The following is a 24,606-nucleotide window of genomic DNA, read 5'->3' as shown; positions in this document are numbered from 1 at the left end:
CCAATAATTGCTGATTGTGACTCCTTTGTGACTGTCTGCATCATTTCCATAGTTTTATGTTTTCCACTCTATGATATAGGAATAGAGGTCCTTAAACCATGTGCCAATATGAATTATAAGATTATTTTATTATGCATTTTATCACAGTAACCAGAAAACTAACTAATGCTATATGCATTCCTAAATAATTCACTACACCTTGGAAAGCCTATGATATGAGATACATTTCTATAGCTGTGATAAGAAAGAAAGACCAAGGTGACTTATACAGAGTATTATGGGCACTTGAAATTTCAGATCATTAGAGTTCATGACGGCATGTGACAAAACTGAGAGCCCACAATGGCAAAAATAAAAATAAATAAATAAAAATTAAAAAATTAAAAAAAAATCTGAAATCCTACTCCCAGTAACACACTTAATCCAACTAGACAATCCTTTGAAATTTTGCACATACAGATTCAACAAATGGGGATCCAATGAGGAGCTTCAATTTTATGCAAAAACAAAACAAAACAAACACCTACAACCATCCTCTTCCATTTTGCTGCCCTGCAAAACAAAGAATATATCTTGATCACACATTTATGGATCACTTTCCATAATTTTCTGTACCATGTTTTTTTTGTTTGGGTCCAACCTCAATTTTCAGAGTTGAATTTGTTAAAAAGATATTGTACAAATTTGTTTTTTATGCAATATCTTTGTTTCTCCATCTATAGTAATGAGAGTTTTGCTATGTATAGTAGCCTGGGGTGCCATTTTTGTTCTCTTAGGGTCTGTATACCATCTGCCAAGGATCTTCTTTGTCTTTCATTTTCTCTGGTGTGAAGTCTCGTGTAATTCTGATAGGTCTGCCCTTATAAGTAACATTACATAACATTTTTTCCTTATTGCTTTTAATATTCCTTCTTTGCTTTGTACATTTGGTGTTTTGACTATTATGTGATGGGAGGAATTTCTTCTCTAGTCCAATCTAATTGGAGTCCTATAGGTTTCTAGTATGTTCAGATGCATCTCTTTCTTTAGGTTCAGGAAGTTTTCTTTTATAATTTTGTTGAAGATATTTTCTGGCTCTTTAACCCTCTTCACTCTCTTCTATAACTGTCATCCTTAGGTTTGGTCTCCTTATTGTGTCCTCAGTTTCCTGGATGTTTTGGGTTAGGAGCTTTTTGCATTTTGCATTTTCTTTGACTGTTGTATCAATGTTTCCTATGGTATCTTTTGCGCCTGAGATTCTCACTTCTCTCTCTTTTATTTTGTTGGTGATGCTTGTATCTATGGTTCCTGATCTCTTCCCTAGGTTTTCTATATTCAGGGTTGTCTCCATTTGTGATTTCTTTGTTGTTTCTATTTTCATTTCTGTTTTTAGCTCCCGTACAGTTTTGTTCAATTTTTTCACCTGTTTGATTATGTTTGCCTGCAATTCTTTAAGAGATTTCTGTGTTTCCACTTTAAGGGCTTTTGACTGTTTACCTGTGTTCTCCTGTATTTCTTTAAGGAAGTTATTTATGTCCTTCTTAAAGTCCTCTATCATCATCATCATGAAATGTGATTTTAAATTAAAGTCTTAATTTTCTGTGTTGGGGTATCCAGGGCTCACTCTGGGGAGATAAATGAGTTCTGATTTCTTGATTTCTTTTGCTTATGTTCTTTCCCTTGCCTCTTGCCATCTGTTTATCTCTGGTGTTAACTGGTCTTTCTGTCTCTGACTGTGGCTTTTCCCTCTTGCAGGCCTGTGTGTCAGTACTCCTTGGAGACCAGTTCTCTCCTCGATGAATTTGGGTATGGAGAGCTATGGCACAGGATTACCTCTGAGGTGGAGATGGAAAACAGAAGAATCCTGTCTCTGACAGTTCCTTGGTTCCTATGTCTTGATAGCTCTGGGCGGGTCTCTCTTGGCTCAGTAATTTGAGCAGAAGTGGTGGTCTTACCCTTGGTCAGAGGTGTGTAGGCACTCCTGGGTAACCAGCTCTCTCCTGACAGTATTTGGGTATGGAGTGCTGTGGCACAGGATCAGCTCCAAGCACAGATAGAAACCAGAAGGATTCTATCTTAGGCTGCTCCTTAGATCCTGTGTCCTGAGGGCTCTGGCCAGGTCCATCTGAGCAGAAGTGGTGGTCTTCACTGTGCTCACAGGTGTGTCTATACTCCTGGGAGAAGAGTTCTCTCCCGGTGGTATTTGGGTATCACAATATATCATTTTAATTATAACACCCCTAAGTCCTGAAATTTGATTTCAAATCTTTAATGATTCTTTTCAGATTTTCTTAGAAATTCGAAATCCTGTATATTTTTTTCAAATGTTATATTAACCTTATCCACATCTATAAGTAATGTCTGCTGCGAATTTCATTGATCCAATGAATTAACTTACAAATAACTGACAATTTCACTTCTTAGTAAATAGAGCCATTCAAATGATGAATACTAGGTTTATAATTGGCTGTTTCTGTTATATTTTCCATCAGTGATTTGTCTTTACACCCATCTATCAGTTCTATACAAGTTCGCCTAGACAGAAATATGTATTTATGTTTTAGAATTATTGTAAACTTCTTGCTTCTTTATGTCTTTGGTTGATGCAAAGCTAAAGTATAAATGCAAAATTTGCTTATAAAGTCAATATTCTTGATGAAGATTAAATAGTTTATTATTCTAGGAGAGATCATTGACTAGGGGTTTGTTATGTTACTATTGTAATTGCCCACAAATACCAGCAGGCATGCTTTTCCTTCATTAGTGTCTGTGAGCTTTCTTACTTTTTCATGTCTTACTGAACATGTTTGTCTCTCATGATAAGTACAAGTTAACATATTTATATACATTTTAAATAAAATATAATTACACCTTTCCTTTCGACTCTTCAATTCCTCTCATTCCCAGTAGTTTCCATTGATAGCATCCTTGCTTATCATTATTAGACCTATACACAAACTCACAAGAGAAAATATAAAATCCAATGTTCTTAGTCAATATTATTTGTGTGCATATGATTTCAAGGCTCAAGTCTTGAAATATAACAATATCAGTAGACATGCCAAAGATGAAAGGGTAAAGGTTCATAAAGTTCCACACTAGAAAAATAATTACAATCACCTAATGGCTGATAAGAGTAAGACTTAGCCTGTACTGGAGATGAGCACCATGCACATTATCCAATTTCATTTTTAGTAGGCTCTCTGCCCTTTTCCCTTGTATATTTCACCTTTTTTTTTTTTTTTTTGTGAACGAACTGGACCAGCTTAGCTAGAATTCTGGTTGGCTTGAAATTTTGTTCAGTTTATTCTAGAAGCTTTTGGAAAATTACATTACTCATAGTTATGGGTTTCATAAAGACAAGTTTTTCTCTAAGTGCATTCTGAACTCTGGCTGAATGGCTCATAGTTGATATATATTCATTTAATTTCTCATTAGGGTGAAGCTAATAACTATATTTTACTCTATTTTTTATTCCCAAATTGGACTAAACTTCATAAAAGGTGAGTATTCATTTCTTATGGTGTTTTGTGTTCTTTTTATCTCATTCAGATTTAAACATAACTAAGTATGTAGAAATAATCATAAGTTCATAGGAAACTAAATTCTCTATCACTCAAGGAGTTATCATTACTCAATTATGAACTCTACTGATTTAATGCAATATTTATCTAAACAGCTGTGATCTTTACATCTATCCATAATGTTGCTATATATGTGTGTTGGTAATGTGATAAGTGGTTATAATTTCGTAATTCCTTCCTGTTATCATTTACAGATTCAGAGTAATTATATAATCTCATTCAAATCATTCCCCTTTTCTGTAGATCATATATAAGGGAGTTCTAGCATATATTATAAATGTATAGGAGAAATATAACAAGTTGAATTGTTGTATTAAACACGGAAACTTAAGGTATGGAGAAAGAACTACATATTAAGTTAAGAAAAGATGGAAGGCTTTGATAATGAACACTAGCAAACAGATAACTTATCCAGGGAGCTATGTGCTTATCATGTTCCTAAATGACAGTCTTGTTATAACAAAATATTAAAAGTATTGCTCTGTATCTACTTAGTAGACACAGCTTGATGGGCATGCCAACAAATTATAAGTAAAGTTTGACTAAAATCACCCATTAATTTATAAAGATATTAGATAAAATATAACCCCCTAAATAAAAGAAGTAAAGAAAGTTAGATTTATTATTATTATTATTATTATTATTATTATTATTGTTGTTGTTGTTGTTGTTGTCATCATCATCATCATTGCCATCATTACTATTGGAAGTAGAATAGTCTGCGAAAGTAGAGTGAACCTAAACTTAAGCAGGAACTTTGCGTCTCAGACATTAGAAAGATTTGCAGAGACACATTGTCCTCAAGTGTTCTGGTAAATTATTGTCAACCCAACATGATTAGAGTCCTCTGGGAAGAGGTAACTTCAATGGAGAAACTGCCACTGTCAAACTGGCTTTTGGATATGACTAAGGGGTATTTTTATTAATGGTTATGTAAGGACCCAGCCCCATTATAAGAGGTGACATCTGTTGGCTGGTGTACCTGAGCTGTAGAAAAAGTAGCTGAGCAAGGCAGAGGAAGCACAACAGAAAACAAACAGCATTGGTTTTGTTTTGTCTCTGGGTTCTTGCCTTAAGTTCCTGGCCTAGCTTTCTGTAATGTTGTAATTAATCCTTCAAGCCAAATGAACCCGTTCTTTCCTCAAGGTGAATTCGTCTAATGCTTTGTCACAGCAACAGAGAACCAAACTTGGCATTTCTAAAAATCAGTGGTGCATGGACTGAGGAAGGCACCTGATAGATTAATTTGAGGCAGAATGCGAAGTGGGAGGAGAGCTGCTATCACAACCAGTAGTCACCAATCAGTATAGTTTCTGATCCCAGTAATATTCAAACTCAAAATAGATCTTCTAGCTTCTCTCAAATAAATACTTGACTTCCCATTAGTACTTGTTAGAGTGACTTTTCAGAGACAACTTATATAATTGTAGAATGATACTTAATCTGCCCTGTCATTTTGCAGATAGGCATCTATCTGCAAATATCTTTTAAAATATTTTTAAATATCTAAGCTCATTTAAATATCTAAGCTCATTCTTATTTCTGAGATTTTACATAATGATGTATAAGCCTTTACTATTCATATTCACTGCATCATGGAGAAGATCCATCAGCTATTTCCCCTCTAAAAAAAATCAATAACAAATACCATCTTTCCTACTACTCATTTCAGAATAGATTGAATATTTAAAACATAAGCTATCATTTCCCCCAATTTTTCAATAAAGATTATATCAAGTGTAGGACAGATGTCTATTTGGACATCTAGATCCTATTTATCTAAGGTATTCTTAATTTCAATTAGCTTTTATTCAAGGAAGTCCTATATGCATAAAAAATGTACAAATTTCTAGATTCTTTGTAATTATTTAGGTGTTGGTGTTCATGGCCACAGGCATTTGAGTAAAGTGATGTGTTCAAAATATGAGCCTAGTAAATATATACAATTCTAATTTCTCACCAAATTAAAGAAATTGACTCCAATAAACTAGTCATTTCCTGCTTAACACAATTTTAAAATGATCATTCCATAGTAAGCACACTAGTCTAACAAAACACTATTTTTCTAGATTCTCTCATATACATATGTATATTTTATCTCTACATGTTTAGTAGCAATTATGTTGAAATAAGCAATAGTTTGAAATGGAACACAACTCCTAGTTTCCTCACAGAACTGGTTCCTGCTACTTTTCAGATTAACCATCTGCACTGCTAACTCTATTTTTTTGCATGGCACTAGTTCCCTTTGTGTATTATAAACTGGAAAAAGTTATAAATTATGTAGAATAATATACACAACTATATGTATATATACAGGCTACTTAAAAATGCACACTAAATTATTGAAACACACCAAATGTGTTCACACTAGCCACACTATATCAGGCTATTTCTGAAACCATTTTATGTCTTGTATTGGAGAACATGCCACAAAAAGAATGTTAGCAGTGTCTGTGGTAAATATTATCCAAGCATACTGTAATTTGCTTATATAATTTTAGACTGAAATGGTGAGAAATCCTGAAAATGTTGCTTAATAATTTTTATACATCCATCATTACAACTATTCTTATTTTAATAATGTCATACTTCAACACATAGATGCTTTGATCATTCTGTGTTTGTATTTCACAGTTCACATATGGATAATGGAAAACAAATGAAACAAAATATGGGAATGTTCAAATAAGCTATCTAGATTTAAGGAAAACCATAGAGAGACCTAACATTTCTTAGTGTTGTTATATTGCAGATAAGCACAGAGATCTGGGTTCACTTTGCCCTTTTGTATCTATGCCCTGTGTTCTCTGCCCATTTGTAAAAAATGGTGTAACTTCATAATTTAGGACCATACTATTCAGATATACCTAAAAGAAACATAGTCATCCTCTACATTAGATTTGTTCAGTTTATCCAAAGACTGCCATATGCAAAGCAATATTGATACTATCATTTCCTTCAAATGAGCTGAGTTGTGATTTGTCTCACAATTAGACATGTTACTACAAAGACTTTTTTTTTGCTACTTTATCTAGATGGTAAGTTCCTAGATGTTGAAGAAATGTTCTATTCTTTGTTTTATTCTTATTATCTAGCATGTTCCCCAGAACCTTGCACAGAAGAGTTTCTTAATAAATGTATGTTGAGCCATTGATCAGTCTGCCAGTGCTGACATGAAGAATGAGTTTGAGTTTTTGCTCTCTGGTTTCCTTTATGGTCCTTACAACCTTGGATAAGTACTTTAAAGTGAAGTTGATACTGTCTTAAAAGATGATGAGATACAATTGTCTGCAGTCTGCCCTTCCTTGTTCAGTAGATGTTAGTATTTACTGTTCAAAGTGAAATAAAATATTATACAAACACTTTAAAACAAACTGTAGAAAGGTGTAAACTCTGTTATCTCTTATTGCTTAAAGAAAAATTTAAAATATCACACTTTCTTTTCCTGAGTAATTTTAACCATCACCTAATTCCCACCTCTGTACTTCACAGTTCACATGTAGAAAGTGGAAAGCAAAAGTAATGAAATATGAGACTGTTCCAATAAGATATCTAGATGAAAGGAAAGCCACAGAGAGACCTAACATTTCCTAATGGTGTTATATTGCAAACAATCACAGAGGTCTGGGCTCATAGAACCTTGCCATTTGCACCTATTACCTCTGTAACAGTCAAAATGACAATGTTATGACAGTGATGCAAACAAGCAATTTATTTTTTCTCAGCAGAGGGCAGTTGCATAAAGGAAAGTCACTGTGTTTGACGCATTAGCAAAGTGCTATTTCCTTTTGCATATGTATGGGCTGGAACACATTGGGAGAGGGTCTTGATTTTGCCTTGCTGGCACTGTATTTCTACTGAGAATCCATACTATGCAATATCATATTTTAATGTGTTAGCATAAAAATAGTGAACAAATTCAGAACTGATGATTCAATTTCTGAACTGTTTAACACCTTTAACAATATTCTTTTCCCTTTAAGTTATTATAATAAAGCACTGTTTATTTATATCTCAAGAACAGTAGGTGTTGGAGATCTGAAACCATATGATGAGGAGGGACAATAAGGCTCACAAGATGTCATCTTTCCTCAACATACTGTATAGCTACACATGCACAAATGTAAAAGCACATATATATTCACAAATACATACATATTCACAAACAAACACACATTAAATCAATGTGAAACAAAATGAACACATCTATGATGTCATAGAAGCAAGAGCACAATTATAGAGACTCATCATATTCTACTACCATCTGAAAATTCTTGTTTTCTGCTTCCTCAGAACACTGTTGTTTACCATGTGTAGGTCCATGTTGAGAGAGGATTTGAAATATGAGAGTTTAATGATCTCTTAATGAAAATAGATGCTGACTTCTACGAAGCCATCGTAAAATGCTTGCCATTTACGGGGATATATATATATATATATATATATATATATATATATATATATATATATGTTCAAAATAAGCTTTATGATAAATAGCCAACATGGCAGGAGGAGAGCTGGCTTAGTAGTTACCAACATACACTCTCCTTCTGAGAAACCACATTTGGTTCCAAGCATTTATGTTAAGTCCATTGCAATTGTCTGTAATTCAAGTTTCACACTCTCTTCCACATTCCACAAACATCTTCATATATACACATATTCAGACACACACATACACACACACACACAAATCTTTAAAAATAGTCAATGTGATTGCTTATGAAATATGAATTTTAACTGACTTTTCTGACATTAAATTGTTATGAAAACATAACAAAGATAATACATAATGATAACATTTGTTATTATTGGTCATTTCTATTTATCATTAACAAAAGGAAAACACAAACTAAAGAGCATATCATATCATTTGTTCCCCATTACTGGTTTACAGAGCAATATAAGAAGTCACATGACATAATGTAGACCATTCAACAAACACTGCTAGGAAGAGACCCAGTTTTTATAGATTGCATGAGAGTAAATACAGACAACAAGACAAACTATGGAACATTAAAAGAGCATCATAAATGGATTGGGAAGAGGAATATATAAAATTAGAAAGGAAAAAATATGTGCCACAAATGTTAGTGCTAATATTAATAAAATAATTTAAAATAATGAAATGTTTCAAACATAACAGTATTAGACTCAAATCAAGCAGGTAATATGATACATACAAAGAGAAATTAATCATTTTAAATTACTTGAGACAAGCCTATCTCACTGTGAGAAAATAATGGAATCTTTTCCTTAGCTTCCAATTCATTTTCTTTGCTTTTCAGGAAAGAAAAACAAGGTGGACAACAAACAGTACACATGATTTTGCACTAGTAAAAGTCATGATATCTTGACTACATAGCTTGGAATTCAGCCTTTGGCCTGGTTATTTCTTTCTGAGATCTGAAGTTCATACTTTAATTTCCCTAATATGAGTGATTATATAATTCACCCTATTTGTCCTTCCTTTTCCTTAAATTATAGCATATAGAATTTTCAATGTCTCTTTTCATGTACAGTATTATTAAAAATGAAATTGTTACTAAGGAAAGCATGAACAATATTATATACAAATGAATGAATAAAATGAAATAAAATAATATAACAAATACCAATGGTCTCTGTATATGTCTTTGAATGCTTCTTTTCATTGATACCGTAAATAATGGTATGCTTTTATCCCTTTCTATACTTCCACATACTGGAAAAAATTATGGCACCTCTTATTGAATTAAATAATTTAAGTAGAAGCAACATTATAATCAGTAACTGGTTTCTGCTTACTGTGAATATTACTGGTGAAGGTATGTATTTGTATAATACAAGCTCCTGAGCTATGTAAGAATGGAAAAACTTTTCTTAGCCAACTTGAAGAAATTTCATAAGGTTACACTCCTAGATGAAGATCTGTAGGCACTTACTGGCTACTAAAAGAGAAAGCCAGTCTTACCCAAGGATAAGCCACCTGACAGACTTTCTACTTACATATAGTCAACCCAAATTAGTGTACATATAAAAAATGCTAAATAAACTCAACAGGTTATATTTATGTATTCATATGCATTAATTCTCTTTCTATGTTTCACCATCAATATGACATGGCCAGCTACCTTTTGTATCCACTCTAATGATGGGCTGTAGCATAGAACTGTGAGCTAAAATGAACCCCTTCTCTTTAGGATGATTGTTGTAAAGATGTTTTAGCAATCAATCAATCAATCAATCAATCAATCAATCAATCAATAAATAGAATAGGCTAACTATCATATGAGGCAATGTATTACAAATTCAAATTAGAGAACACAAATACTTTATCAAATATATTTTACCTACTCTGCTCTTCCAAAACTACTTGAATTATTCATTGCATTCCTACAAATATAACAGCTGATATCAGATAGGCTAGTGTAGGTAGTTTGAAATGCTCACATATCAAAAATGTATTATATCAAAGGAGATTATTTAATAAAAAATGAGTCTAGTTTTGTTGAAAGAATGGTAATTTAAATTGTCTGCAAACATAGATAAGGTATTATTTCATATTTACTACTACAACCAGTGAAGTTAATAAGCACATGCTGTTCACAGAGATTGATTTGAAAGATTATTTATTACATTCATTCTTAATTTAATTAATTATCCCTAAACTGAATTTGTAATGATGCTGTGTGGCAATGTTCCTCTTGAAAGTCTTGGACTGAGGCTTTGCAAAGGAAGAAAGAAGCACTTGATTTGTTGTAAATCATAGAACGCCATTATACAGAATGATGACTGTGAAAACAAAAATACTGATGAGAATCATAGGAAGGGGGAACAACAAACTGTTACCTCACAGGGCTGTTGGAAGAATCTGGGTCATGAGCTGCTACAGTGCCAATGATATGCCCCACCTGTGTCGCTTCTGACACCTCCATGGGATACAAGGGTGAAGAAAAAACAGGGGGCTCATCCACGTCTTCCACAATTATCTTAACCGTTGTTGTGTCACTGAATGGACCCAAGCTCAGAAACCGGGGATCAGCATCTCGATTTGCAGCTTCTATGCGCAGTGTATAACTTGTTTTGGCTTCAAAATCGAGTTCCTGTAAAGAAAGTTATTAAGGAAATTAAATTACCAATTAGATAGTCAGCAAAGCACAGCCTTTTCACTTATATTCATAAGTGAAAACCATAATGAATAACCATAGAGGAGACTCTGTCATGAAACTGCACAATCAGCATTCAAAAACAATAAGCATTTATGTCAATCAGAGTCCTTGCTCATTTTCCAGCTCAGACACTGGTTAAATGCTTTTGAGTTAATATAGTCCATTCTACTGTTATACATTGTTCAGACAGACAGTCTTTACAAGTTTATCTGAAAGAATGCTATGATTTAAAAGTATTATCCAACAGGGCATCAGTATAATATTCTTGAATCATATAATGTATCTACTCTGTAATATACATTATATGGGAAGACAACTCCTTTGTTCACTCAGGCTCTCATTGATTAAAGATCAATGGTTTAGGAGTCTATGCTCATGTTCTGAGTTCCCAGGTGCTCAAAATGTAGATGTAGTCAGTAGAAATATGTTTATGGTGCTCAGACTCATACAACAGCTTATTCTTTACTATAAGGCACGCACAGTTTATGCTTTCCTTGACAGTCTATTGCTAAACCTAAATGCTCTCTAATTAGGTGACTGATACTTGTATTTCAGACTATTAAATTTGTTTGTGATTTTCTAAGAGGACTAATGATGTTAAAAATCTGTTCAAAGGCAGTCACTGGAAGCTTGAAAAGATTATAAAAAATAAATATTGCACTAAAAACACCATCTGTGCCATATATATATATATATATATATATATATATGTGTGTGTGTGTGTGTGTGTGTGTGTGTGTGTGTGTGTGTGTGTGTGTGTGTGTGTATAGTATGTAGTATGTAGATGCTTGGAACAATAACATGTGGAGAGAGACAGCTACTCAGAGATTCTGTTCTCAATTGCATCACTGAAAAAGGTCCCCAAATTTTCTACATTTAATGATTCAAAACAAAAAGATTATAAAGTAATAAAGAACATGGCAGGTATATGTCTAATTCCAAGGAATATTTTACTTAGTATAAACATTTAACAAGAAATACATTGAAAATACTGGCAGTTGGAATATAAATTTATGTACTGTGCCTACAGGCATATGTGGGCATCAATGTGGGTTTGCAGATATTCCAAGCCATCTCCAAAAGGGTATGGAATCAAGTAAAATGTATTTAAAACAATTTATATAGTACAAAATATATTGACATATGTTGTATATATAAAATACTATATTCTATATATCATATACAATATCTAAAATTTATGTAGTATATGTGATATATACAATACTATATAGTACATGCAGTATATATTATACTTAAGATAAATGTACCAGCACTTGTAAACAAATATATATATATAATATATATATGATATATACAGATATATATGCATGCAATATTTATTATATAATTAGATTATGCTGCTCTATTTTGGTTAATAGAAAGGAAAATTGATACACAAAATTGGTTTCAATACCTAAACTAGACAAATCTTAGCAACACTCTTATACAAGATATGTGTTATGCACTAGTTTGTTACAATCAATTAGGTCCATGCTTTTATTCTCCAACACTCATTTCTCTTTGAGTTTTGAATGTAAATTTTAACTGAATTTTAGCAAAACTACAAAATTAAAGCACTAATCTTCAGCACAAACAACCTAAAATTTACCTATACCTTTGACACAGATAATGCAGATAGCCAAAGTGGGAAACAGTGAAAGAAATGATATATACTTTTGATGTATACTTCTTGATCACAAACAAAACAAACTTTGTAAATAGCTCCAGAAGGAGAATTAAAAGTGTAAATTATATCTGAGGTTCTCTAAAAAACGCTGAGACTCATGAAAAGCAGTGACACAGACATCATCTAGTTAGAAATTCTATAGTCCTTTAATGAGAAAAATTTGTGTTTATATTTTTATTATTATTGTATTTTGTATACAGAATACGTGTTGTTTCAAACACGAGAGTGTACATGTGGAGATGAGGGGACAATCCTATGGATTTAGTTGTTTCCTTCTACCTTTAAGTTAACTGTGAGAATCAACTCAGGACCCCATGCCTACACTGGATGCATTCTTACCTACTGAGTAAGTTCCTTGGGTTGCTTGTCTGTCTATAATCTAAGAGGATGTAGAGTCTAAGACTCCAAACTGTCCAGCTTATTTGATGAGGCATCAACTTAATGATGAATATGTGGAGGTATGCATATTTTTAAGAGGTCTTTCAGGTAATTTTGACACAATTCCTCACTTAGAATTTCCACAGTGGTTGTGAAATTTTACTGGGCCTGAACCTACAATTCAATGCTTGTTAGTGGGAGTGCTGAGAACAAGTAGATAATCTGTATTCACCAGAAAGTATTTACAGACCTTGAAAGACTATAAAATCTTTGTATAAAACCTTGTTTTAGTCTCATGTTACTTATATAAATGTCAAAACATTAATTGAAAGCTTTCATCAAACATTATGACTATATTAAACAGAGCAGGTTAAGATTCTATTTGGTATCTCTTTGTAAGCCAATGCAAACTACAATCTACCTTTAAGATATTTAGTCAAACACATTCCACAGTACCAAAAGGTACTGTTCACATTGTTTTGTCTCACCTACAAATAATAATTTAAAATTTACTACAAATGTAAATATAATTATTTTATATTACTTATAGTTTAAATATGTTTGGAAGGCAGCACATGAGATACAGAATCTGGGTGTTATAAATTCATATAAAAACAGTAATACTCAAGAAATAATCTTTATAGAGCATGATGAAAATAGAATAATCAAAAAATTTATATTATAAACCAGCATTTGATGACATGCTACATTAAAAAAATAGTTGCAGAGCTTGTCTGTCTGCCTTGTATTCACTATTTGAACACATTTTAAAACTGACATTTAATTCATTTAATTCACTTTTTTCTTCCTCATTATTGAGATACATGAAATGCATTTTTAAAGTGTTAAATTTTTTTACCAGAGTAATCCTTTACACAATGCTAATGATAATGTTAAGACAGCCCAGAATAAGAAAGAAAAGAACAAGTGTGGAGCATGAATCTCAAATCTCATAAGACTGGAAGTTGCACAACAAATCAGCATCACACTGATACTTTGAATATATAATAATAAGTAAGACTAATGAGGCATGCAAGTCTCTGTATTATAAAGAACAAAATTAGTAAAGCCATAAAGTTACCCTGGGAATTATAGGTGCTGATTAGTCACGTGTCAAGGATTCTGATGTCAGAGTCATAAGCAGAGGCAAAAACAGCTGGTTTACTAAAATTGGCTCACTGGCTGCAAAAAAGACTTTTTAAATTTACTATTAGCATGGATGATTATATCTAAGGCCAGTCAGTTTCCTGCAACTAGCCAGATGGTAAACATCAGACATTATAAGCCGCATGTTCTCTGCCATATGTGAAGGAAGGGGGCATAGTCGTGCATCGGTGATTCTACACAGATGAACATGTAATTCTGAGCCATTTCTTTGTATCCCTGGGAATCCACATTTTCCATTAACTTAAAATCAGAAAATATGGTAGCCCATGAATTTTATGAAACACACATATAATAATTAAAAATTCCACTGAATAAAAAAAAAAAAATCAAGGCAGTCCACAAAGGCCAGACATATCATCTTTTTAGATCAACTTCTCACTCTTCTTTCAACACCTTTCACTGCAATTAAGATGAACTATTTTCCATGGAGAGTGCACATGTACCTGTTGTTTTCCCTTTCTCCTGTAACTTCATATTTTTTAGATTCATGGGAAGTCTTTTAGAGACTGTTATCTTCTTACTTTTAATCTTTTTTTGGATAATTTATGTATTTATATTTCAAATGTTATATCCACTCCCATATCCCCTCTGTTGCATTCCCTTACACTGGGCACTGGGGTATCAAGCCTTCACAGTACCAAGGGCCTCTCCTCCCATTGATGTCCAACAAGGCTACATATGTGGCTGGTGCCAAGAGTCCTTCCATGTGTACTCCTTGGTTGGTGGTTTAGTCCCTGAGAGCTCAGGAGGTTATGGGTGGTTCATATTGTTGTTCTTTCTATGGGGTTGCATACCCCTTCAGCTCCTTCAGTTCTTTCCCTAACTCCTCCATTGGGAACCCCATGCTCAGTCCAATGGCTGGCTGAGAGCATCCTCATCTGTATTGGTCATGCTATGGAACAGCCTCTCAGGAGGCAGCTATATCAGGCTCCTGTCAGTATGCAATTCTTGGCATTCACAATAGTGTCTGGGTTTGGTAACCTTATACTGAATGGATCTCCATGTGGGGCAGTCTCTGAATGGCCTTTCCTTCAGTCTCTGCTTTACAATTTGTCTCCATATCTCCTTCTGTGAGTATTTTGTTCCCCCTTCTAGGAAGGACTGAAACACCCACACTTTGGTCTTCCTTCTTTTTGAGCTTCATGTGTTCTGTGAATTGTATCATGGTCTTCTTTATGGATACTACTGTAACCTCCTTGCATAAAAAAATAATAAACCTTTATATCAAGAAACATTTATGGCCAAGTAATTTTCTTCATTTAATTCTTTAAAATGCATTTTAGTACTTTTGAAATTATGTGAATGCATGTGTATGAGAGTGAGGGTATGTGCACTTTAATGCAGCTATCTAAGGAGGTTAGAAGAGAACATCATATTCTCTGAGGCTGAAATTACAGGTAGGTGTGAGCAGTCCAACAAGCTTACTAGGAATTGAACCAGCAACAACAATATATGCTTTGAACCTCAGTCATGTTCAAGATTCCATTTTGAGGAACTGTGAGAGGGGTGACTTGGAGGGGGCAATGGCTGAACTGTAAAAAATAATAAATAAATAAAAATAATTTTTAAAAGGCATTTAAGTAAATGGCAGATTAATAGCATTAAGGGTTAATTATCTGTGCTCCTTCATGCTGTCAATATTTTAACCATCCCTGTAACACTGAACAATGGGCTTTGATGGGGTCCTGAGAGGACAGTCGATACTCAAACTGCCTCTAAGAAAGAGTCTCCATAGTCTTCTTGCTCTACCTGAAAGGTGAAGGTGCACTGAGAAGACCCTTCTCAGTGTTAGGAAGAAAGCTTTCTACAGGGATTGATTTTGCCTTGACATAGGACTGGCCAGGTGTCAATTGCAAAATGAGTAGATTTTTTAATTGTTTAAACTGTGTTATTTTTTGTTTTGTTTTTTTTTTTTTGTTGTTGTTGTTTTGTTTCTTTTTTTAAATATTTTTATTACGTATTTTCCTCAATTACATTTCCAATGCTATCCCAAAAGTCCCCCATACCCTCCCCCCGACTCCCCTACCCATCCATTCCCACTTTTTGGCCCTGGCATTCCCCTGTACTGGGGCATATAAAGTTTGCGTGTCCAATGGGCCTCTCTTTCCAGTGATGGCCGACTAGACCATCTTTTGATACAAATGCAGCTAGAGTCAAGAGCTCCGGGGTACTGGTTAGTTCATAATGTTATTGCACCTACAGGGTTGCAGATCTCTTTACCTCCTTGGATACTTTCTCTAGCTCTAGCAGTTTAATAGGGAATATGCACTACTTTGAAGAGATGCGAATACTATATAGTTTAGAGTTCTAAAGAAAGTTACAGATATTCATATTTAAGAGACAACATTTCTATGAACTTGTGGCTAAGTGGGGTCGCCACCGATTATTTTTCTGTTATATCACACAGGATTTCTTTATACATCTCTTTTGTATTAAAAAATATCCAATCAGGCAGTTTATAAACACCCATAACTCTGATTCCAAGGAATCTGACATTTTCTTCTGGCAGATACTGCACAGGGCACAAATAGACACATAAATATAAAATAAATTATAAAACACATTCCATTTTGACTTGATCTATGTTTTATATCAAATATAATATATATTTTCCAACATTCTTTTTTCTTGCTATGCTTATTAAACGTATTTCTTGTAAGTAAATGACTATAAAAAAGACAATATTAACAGACAAAATAGCCTGTACTACAACTCTGCTTTAAAGATAATCTTACTCCAAATAAATTGACTGTTCAGAATCTTCAATTAATCTACCACCACAGAGAACACAGGACTGCAAAAAAATTCTGTACATTTTATGTACTGATTAAGCTCTTTTCCCAGTAGCTTCTACAAGCCACACACAACCTATTCATTATGCAGAACTGCATGCAGTGCTGTCATTTTGTTTTGTCCCTGGGTTGTGACCAAGAAGGTCTTAATGTTCTCTTCAGCTGTGGTAAATTTAGACAGTCTTCTTTTGGCTTCATTTTCCTAAAATCATTTTCTTTAGATAACTTACCATGTAAATTGTTTCTCTGTTCCTTGGAAATTTAAAAACCTTTGAAAACTTCTGTTCATTACTTAAAACACAAGATTATATCTTTTTAACACCCAATTCAACACAATGAAATGCAACCAAAGAAATGAGAGGACCTCTCCCTTCAGTCAATGGAGGAGTTAGTGACTAGTTTTCAAGGGTCTTATACTCAGTTTAATATCTCTGTTGCCATAAAAACACAGGAAAGACAATTGGCAAAGTCTAATGAGCCATGGTGCCTCATTTTAAAATTCAGTTACACACACACACAAAAAAAATCTGTTTGCATTACTAAACCTGAATTCAGACTGCAGTTGAATAAAGTATGATATTTTTCTCTCTCTTACAACAATGGTCCTGGAATTGAAGTCTACTTTGTCTGGTAAATTTGTACAGTGTTTTTTTTTGTTTGTTTGTTTTTGTTTTTGTTTTTTTTTTTTTTTGGTGACAACTATAACAAATTTTAGAAAAATGAGGGTTTGTCTTGAGATTTTTTAAAATCATTAAATCTATGCCAGGTTAAGAATTAGAAGTTATTTATTTGTTGAAGATAATGACAATGATGTATAGAGAAGAGATTATGGTATTATTTTGATATTTTATAATGACTTATGTGAAGTATATCAAAATAAAATTGAAGAGGCAAAGACTGAGCCAAGTGGCTAAGGATTTGTGAAGGTAAGGCTGGGACCAGAGGAGAGGGAGCACAACCAGGATTTAAATAATTAAAAAAAATAATTAATAAAATAAATGAACAAAATCAAACAACAACAACAAAACCAAAATCACACTGGGTGTCTGAATGAATTTTATAGTCCTTTATGTGCTCCCAAGCAACCTATTACAGGCTTACTACATACTACCCATCCCATGCAGAAAATCCCACTGCTGGGGTTTTGCTCCTCTGTTGTGATTACCCAACAGATTTGTCTCTACAAAAGAAAAGGACAGTGTGGCTGCCACAGATTCAAAGGAGACTGACCAAAATCACCTAGGACCTACCTAGGAAAATGAAGCTGCCTTATTTGACTGAAGACTCCTAAGACAAACACAGTGAGATTCACAGATGACATCTGAGACCCACAGAGAACAGACTTGGTACCTTCCAGCTCCCCAAAGGGCCATGCCCAGTGGCAGAACAACAACCCTACACATAACACACACACACACACAAGAAGAGAGAGAGAGAGAGAAATCTCTAACCAAGGTCACATGACTAACAAACTTAGGGAAATGTACACGATAATAAGGAAAACATGATGTCTATAATTATTAATCAAATGTTTAAAACTGGTGTTAATGCCCTAACAAACTGTACAACACATCAAACAATTGGTTCAATAATCTCTTGTCTTCTAGCACCCACCCTTCATTACCTCTCTGACTTATAATATGCTAATCATCCAGACTGTTTTGTGTTTTATTTTGATAACTCCACCCCACCACAAACTTTTTGTTACAAGTGATACAGTCACATGAAAAAGAAAAAGTAAGGAGTTGTGGAACACAAAAACATGCTAGGAACTGTGGTAAAGTAGAGGAGGTTGAGCTGCTGAGACTCAATGGGCACATACCTGAGGCTTAGGTGACTCACAGCTCCCTGCCAGACTCTTGAATTGGAAAACATACCATTATTATCATATAAAAGAGAGGTGACCTATAGTCATGTAGGCCCAAAGCAGACTTCTCCATGCTAATGAGGTACATAGAGCTCCAGAAGGCTTGGCCAATTCTCTTCCCTTCTCAGATATTTCCCCCTACAAAAGCTATTTAAGTTCAGGCCCACTCTAAGAAGTGGGATATGATTTACACATCCATTTTCCATGATGAAGGTAATTTGTTTGGAACCATGGAATGTCTCTTTCCATCAAGTCCTTCACCGGCAGAGGAGTAGTCTAATCTTCCATAGAAGCCCTCTTTGTGTTCCTAGACACAACCACCAGCCACCAAGCCTGCCACCATCAAGCAAAGGACAATTCCTAGCCAGGACAAGACAGAACTCCACTTGATCCTTAACTATAAGCTAGATGCTGTCCCCAGTTATCGTGCACAAACTCTGTTATCTGCTCTTTCTTGACTCCCAGCAGCACTTGAATGTCCAAGATCCTGAGAACTCCACACTTAAGACTGTGCTTTCCCACCCCTGGAATGCTGTATTGATGCTTCCCTAGAGCCTAGCACCCACCCAGGCCTTGGCATGGAATAAGAGTAGTCAAGCCCTACACACACACACACACACACACACACACACACACACACACACACCATTCTACCTCCCCAAAGGGCCATGCCCAGTGGCAGAACAACAACCAAGAACCCTACACACACACACACACACACACACACACACACACACACACACAGGGAGGGGAGAGAGGGAGAGGGAGAGGGAGAGGGAGAAGGAGAGAGAGAGAGAGAGAGAGCCTCATATGATAGAAAAAGAAAGAAAAGAGGTAGAAATTAGGCTATAAAATTGAAATAGAAACAGTCTCTGATGACCTAAGAGAGACAAAATGATACCTCCTTTCACCTGTGTCTATTTATGATATATGTTAATTTAATCTGAGTATAAAGTACTTGGCTCAGCCTAAAAAGATTTTAGTGAATGTTTTTCCTTCTCCTTTATATTTTTGTCATCTAGGTTGGTTTTCACTCAGAGAAATGTCCCACTTTGTCTTTTTCATTAATCTCTTAAAGATATGACAATAAATATCAAGAAACTTCATGTCATTAAAAAATAAAACTGTCATGAAGTAGTTTTGATGTCAGGGCTATGTTTCATTCCTTTCTAGAGGTTCCAGAAGAGAAAGTTAAATTTCCAGAGATTAAAGAGGAGCTGGAGATGGGGAACCATAAATAGATAGGTTGGATGATAAAAATCTGTTTTCAATAAAACAAACAAACAAAAACAAACACCAGCCAAACAAAAGATAAAACAGTGTATGAGTAAGTTTTATGTTACTGTAAAAAAATACTCTAGAAACAAATCTAAGTAGGAAAGATTTAATTTCCCATGATTTCAGAAATATTACTGCTTGGTCACTACATTTAATTGCTGTTGGCCTCTGGTAAAACCCACAATGAGGTCCAAGAAAAATGCAGAGTAACAACTGGGGTGGGGTGGGGTGGATAGAGGGACTATGAGGAAAAAGAAAGCAGGGCAGGAAAGAAAGTAATTACATCAAAGCCAAGATATATTTAAGGAATCTGGACCTTTCAGTTATGAGCAGAATAATGAGTTGGGGGTGAAGCAGTATTTTCTCTTAGGTCACAAATGTCAAGAGACCTTATAATATCTGTTTTTAGGTTCCCTGGCACAAGTCAAGGAAAATGGCTATCTAATGGATGCATATGCCCAGTCTCTTTTGTATTATGTCTAGGCACTAGTCTGCAACATAGAAGCAAAACTCACACACTTCCCAGTAAGTGGCTGCTGATGCATCTCTTTGCTCACCCAAGACAATGAAGAAGTTTTTCATTCTGTAAGAATAAAACAATTTGCCTTTTCTGAGTATTTGTCTGAACTGTGAACCATGTTTGTTTGTTTGTTTGAAGTTTTACCAATCAATGTCAAAGTCTTTGTATTCTCAGCATACATACACATTTTGTTCGTGTTCTAAATCACATAGTAAGTGTATTGCATTTATGCAGATACAATTCATCCCTTCAAACGTGTATTTTGCTTTATGCTCTTGAACATAAACCTTACTCATGACCTAGAAATGTTTACCTGTATATAAAAAGTGTGTCAAATAAGTCATGTTCTAAGTGTATGGATGGATGGTATGTCACAATTTCAACAGAAAAAAAAAAAAACAAATATCCAGACATGAACCAGAAGTGTTGCTTTTAAATGTTCCCTTTCGTCTTTTTGCACATAATGACTAAATACTGTGGAATCTATGACTAAAATAACTTTATTAAAATTGGCAATTCAAAGGAACTTAGAAAATAACATGTCATGTCAAAAATCAAAATAAAAAGGAAATTTTTACATTTTTATGACTTATTTAGCCATATACATTTTATGACTTCCTCCCTAGAAATTGTGTATGTTTCTCTATTTTGTCTCTATTTCTCTCTTTCCCCTATTGCTCTTTTTCTATCTCAGTCTTTCTGTCTCTGTCTATCTCTCTCTGTCTTTTTCTATATCTCTTTGTCTCTGTTTCCTATACACACACACACACACATATGCACACATAGACACACACACAGAAACACAGACACAACACACACACACACACACACACACACACAAACACAAACATACAAACCAGTCACAAACACTCTGTTTTAGTCAGGGTTTCTATTCCTGGACAAAACATCATGACCAAGAAACAAATTAGGGAGGAAAGGGTTTATTCATCTTACACTTGTTTATCACCAAAAGGAAGTCAGGACTAGAATTCAAGCAGGTCAGAAAGCAGGAGCTGCATGGAAAGATGTTCTTTACTGGCTTGCCTTGGCTTGCTCAGTATGCTCTCTTATACAACCCAAGACTACCAGCCCAGAGATGGCCCCACCCACAAGGGGCCCTCCCACTTGATCACTAATTGAGAAAATGCCATACAGCTTGATCTCATGGGGGCACTTCCACAGCTGAAGCTCTTTTCTCTGTGATCACTCCAGCCTGTGTCAAGTTGACACATAAAACCAGCCAGTCCACACTCTGAAATCATGCTGTTGGTAATGATTAAAATCAAGGAAGAAAGCAGATTTAAGTGAAGCATCTCTGTGTTTTGTTCCCACGACGGTCCTAGCATCAGATCACTATCAACTTTTACCAAAGACTGTTGATTTCTTATTTTTTATAATACCTAAAACCTATCTCTAATATGATTAATCAACATTTAATAAGTTGATACTGTGATAAGCAGCTTATATGAATATGTTCACAAGCATATATTGATGGGGGTTTTGTTACAACTGCACGTATATTTGTGAAGTCACTTACATTGTTTGAAATACATTTATATAGACAATTAGAGTGCTTGCATTATATTTTAATCATATCTTGGAGAAAGAGAGAGAGAGGAGTGAAAGAGAGAGAGAAAGAGAGAGAGAGAAACATTTTTAATATAACATGAGAACAGTTCTTCAGTTCTTCAGTGAACTAATTGAATAAAATCCATGAAGGAAAAAAATTAATGAGAGGAAAAATTAGCCTGAATTTGCATGTGTTTTACATATAACCTCAGTCATCATCTAAGAAATAATATAGTAAATAATGAATTTACTTCATGTAATTTGCAACAGACATTTCCACACAGGGAACTAACTCTAGAGATAACAGTTTTGTGCAGAGGAGCTGAAGGTTGAAGGAACAAGTGCTATCTGAGTTAACTCACTCACAGAAGAACACACATGGTATGTACTCACTAATAAGTGGAAGCCCAGAAGCTTAGATTACCCAAGATACAAGTCATAAACCACATGAAACTCAAGAAGAAGAAAGACTAAAGCGTGGATAATTCAGTCCTTCTTAGAAGGGGAAACAAAATACCAATGAGAGGAGATACAGAGACAAAGGGTGAAGCAGAGACTGAAAGAAAGGCCATCCAGAGACTGTCCCATGTGGAGATCCATCCCATATAGAGTTACCAAACCCAGACACTATTGAGGATGCCAAGAAGTACATGCTGACAGAAGCCTGATATAGCTGTCTCCTGAGACATTTTGCCAGTACCTGACAAATACAGAGGTGGATGCTCTCAGCCACTTATTGGATTTAGTGCACTATCCCCAATGAAGGAACTAGAGAAAACACCCAAGGAGCTGAAAGGCATTGCAGACCCATAGGAAGAACAACAATATGAACCAAACAGTAGCCCAGATCTCTCAGGGACTAAACCACCAACCAAGGAGTATATATGGAGAAACCCACGGCTTCAACCACATATGCACCACAGGATGGCTTTGTTGGGCATCAATGGGAGGAGAGGCCTTTGATCCTATGAAGGCTTGATATTCCAGTGTAGGTGAATGCCAGGACACAGAAGTGAGAGTGGGAGGGTTGGTGAGCAGAGGAAGGGGATGGGATAGGGTGTTTTCGCAGGGAAAATGAGGAAAGGGAATAACATTTGAAATGTAAATAAAGAAAATATCTCATAAAAATTAAAAACAAACAAAACAAAACAAAACAAAAAACGGTGCTATCTAGTTCTTCCTCTCAGCAGAGAGAGGAAGGCATAAGTACCAAAAATTCTACAAATATGCTCTACACTTTGTACTTTCTTCAGCCCCTTTTTAGGTACAGAGATAACAAGATTGTGGAGATTGCAGAGCATAATAATACTAACGGAGCGTGAGTATATTTTCTGGACAATGTGACAGTGTGAACTATAAACAAGAAGCCATTTATGGAGCAGAGACTGGAGCTACTTATCTTTTATAGGAAATGGAATTTGAAAATGCACATTTTTCCAATCTACTATAGCCTAGTAATAATACATTTTATAAACTCAAAATTTCATATTTAATTCCAGCTGGGAAGTGGGAGTGGGTAGGTAGGGGAGTGAGGGGGGGAGGTATGGGGGACTTTTGGGATAGCAATGGAAATGTAAATGAAGAAAATAACTAATAAAATAATAATAATTTTAAAAAGAAAATTGAAGTACAATAAAGAAAAGATTGCTGTACCTCAAAGAAAAAAATATAAAAGACTGAAGGACCTAAGTAGTAAATTATAGTATAGATATGTACTCTAGGTGGAGTGAAAAACTCAGTTTTCACTCAAGTGGGATAATCTTTTTTTAATTATTTTATTTTGTTGAGATTTCTTTTTTATTAGATATTTCCTTCATTTACATTTCAAATGCTATACAGAAAGTACCCTGTACCCCCCCACACCCTATGATAATCTTAATGTTTATACTGTAAATTCTAAATCTCTATCAGACTTGTTATAAACAGAATCACAAAACTATTCAATAATGGCCTCAGACTAGAATATGCATTGCTCAGTGGAACACTATTATGTTATCACCAAGGTTTTAAAAAATATTTTTACTGTGCAATCATGCTATTCATAAAGCACAGAAGCTGTGATTAAACTATGTAAATAGCATAAGGACTTAAACAGACATTGAGTCTTATAGATGTTGCACTGCAGACCCATTAAGCATCTTATGTAGACATTCATGCAATAATTGCATAATTAAAGGTAGTCTTTCCTATTTCTCCTTGTTTCTAAGTTCATTTCATGTTAACGATAGAATATACTGATGCTTAAAACATGTGATAAAGCAATGTTCAAGCTGAAATAATGTTTCCTATGTAATGTTACATAGCTTTTGGCAAATATATGAGGTGAAGTACAATTATCCTATGAATCAGAGAAGCAGGAATTCAAATTATCAGGAATGTACTCCAAATAAGACTTATAATCAAACTGTAATAAATAAATGGAAACTAAAACCCTGCTACTATAATGTGGCATAATATTTGCATATTTGTAATGAACAGGAGAAATATATTTATGTCTTTATCTGAAATCGTGCAGCATATTGCTTATCTGGTAGTAAATGTTTTCCTAAATCTGGGAAGAACTGGAAAAGCTGTTCACAAGTGGATTATTTTGGGGATCTACCCATAATGTTTCACTGATTACCTTGGAAA

At 34.6% G+C, this 24,606-nt stretch overlaps 1 protein-coding gene across 3 annotated transcripts in view; it reads right to left on the bottom strand.

Annotated features, from left to right (window-relative positions):
* Nucleotides 1–24,606, bottom strand: part of Cdh7 (cadherin 7) — a 171,056-nt gene that overhangs the window by 45,999 nt on the left and 100,451 nt on the right. For all 3 annotated transcript variants that reach the window (XM_029480694.2, XM_021155574.3, XM_085840166.1), the window contains exon 7: nucleotides 10,398–10,651. In XM_029480694.2, the coding sequence (XP_029336554.1) occupies nucleotides 10,398–10,651 (254 nt within the window). The remainder of the gene's footprint in view (nucleotides 1–10,397; nucleotides 10,652–24,606) is intronic.

The sequence above is a fragment of the Mus caroli genome, unplaced genomic scaffold, assembly GCF_978045245.1.
Source record: "Mus caroli unplaced genomic scaffold, Mus_caroli_1 scaffold_1, whole genome shotgun sequence".
NCBI classification, from domain to species: domain Eukaryota; kingdom Metazoa; phylum Chordata; class Mammalia; order Rodentia; family Muridae; genus Mus; species Mus caroli.
This window is presented reverse-complemented; position numbering and strand designations above follow the sequence as displayed.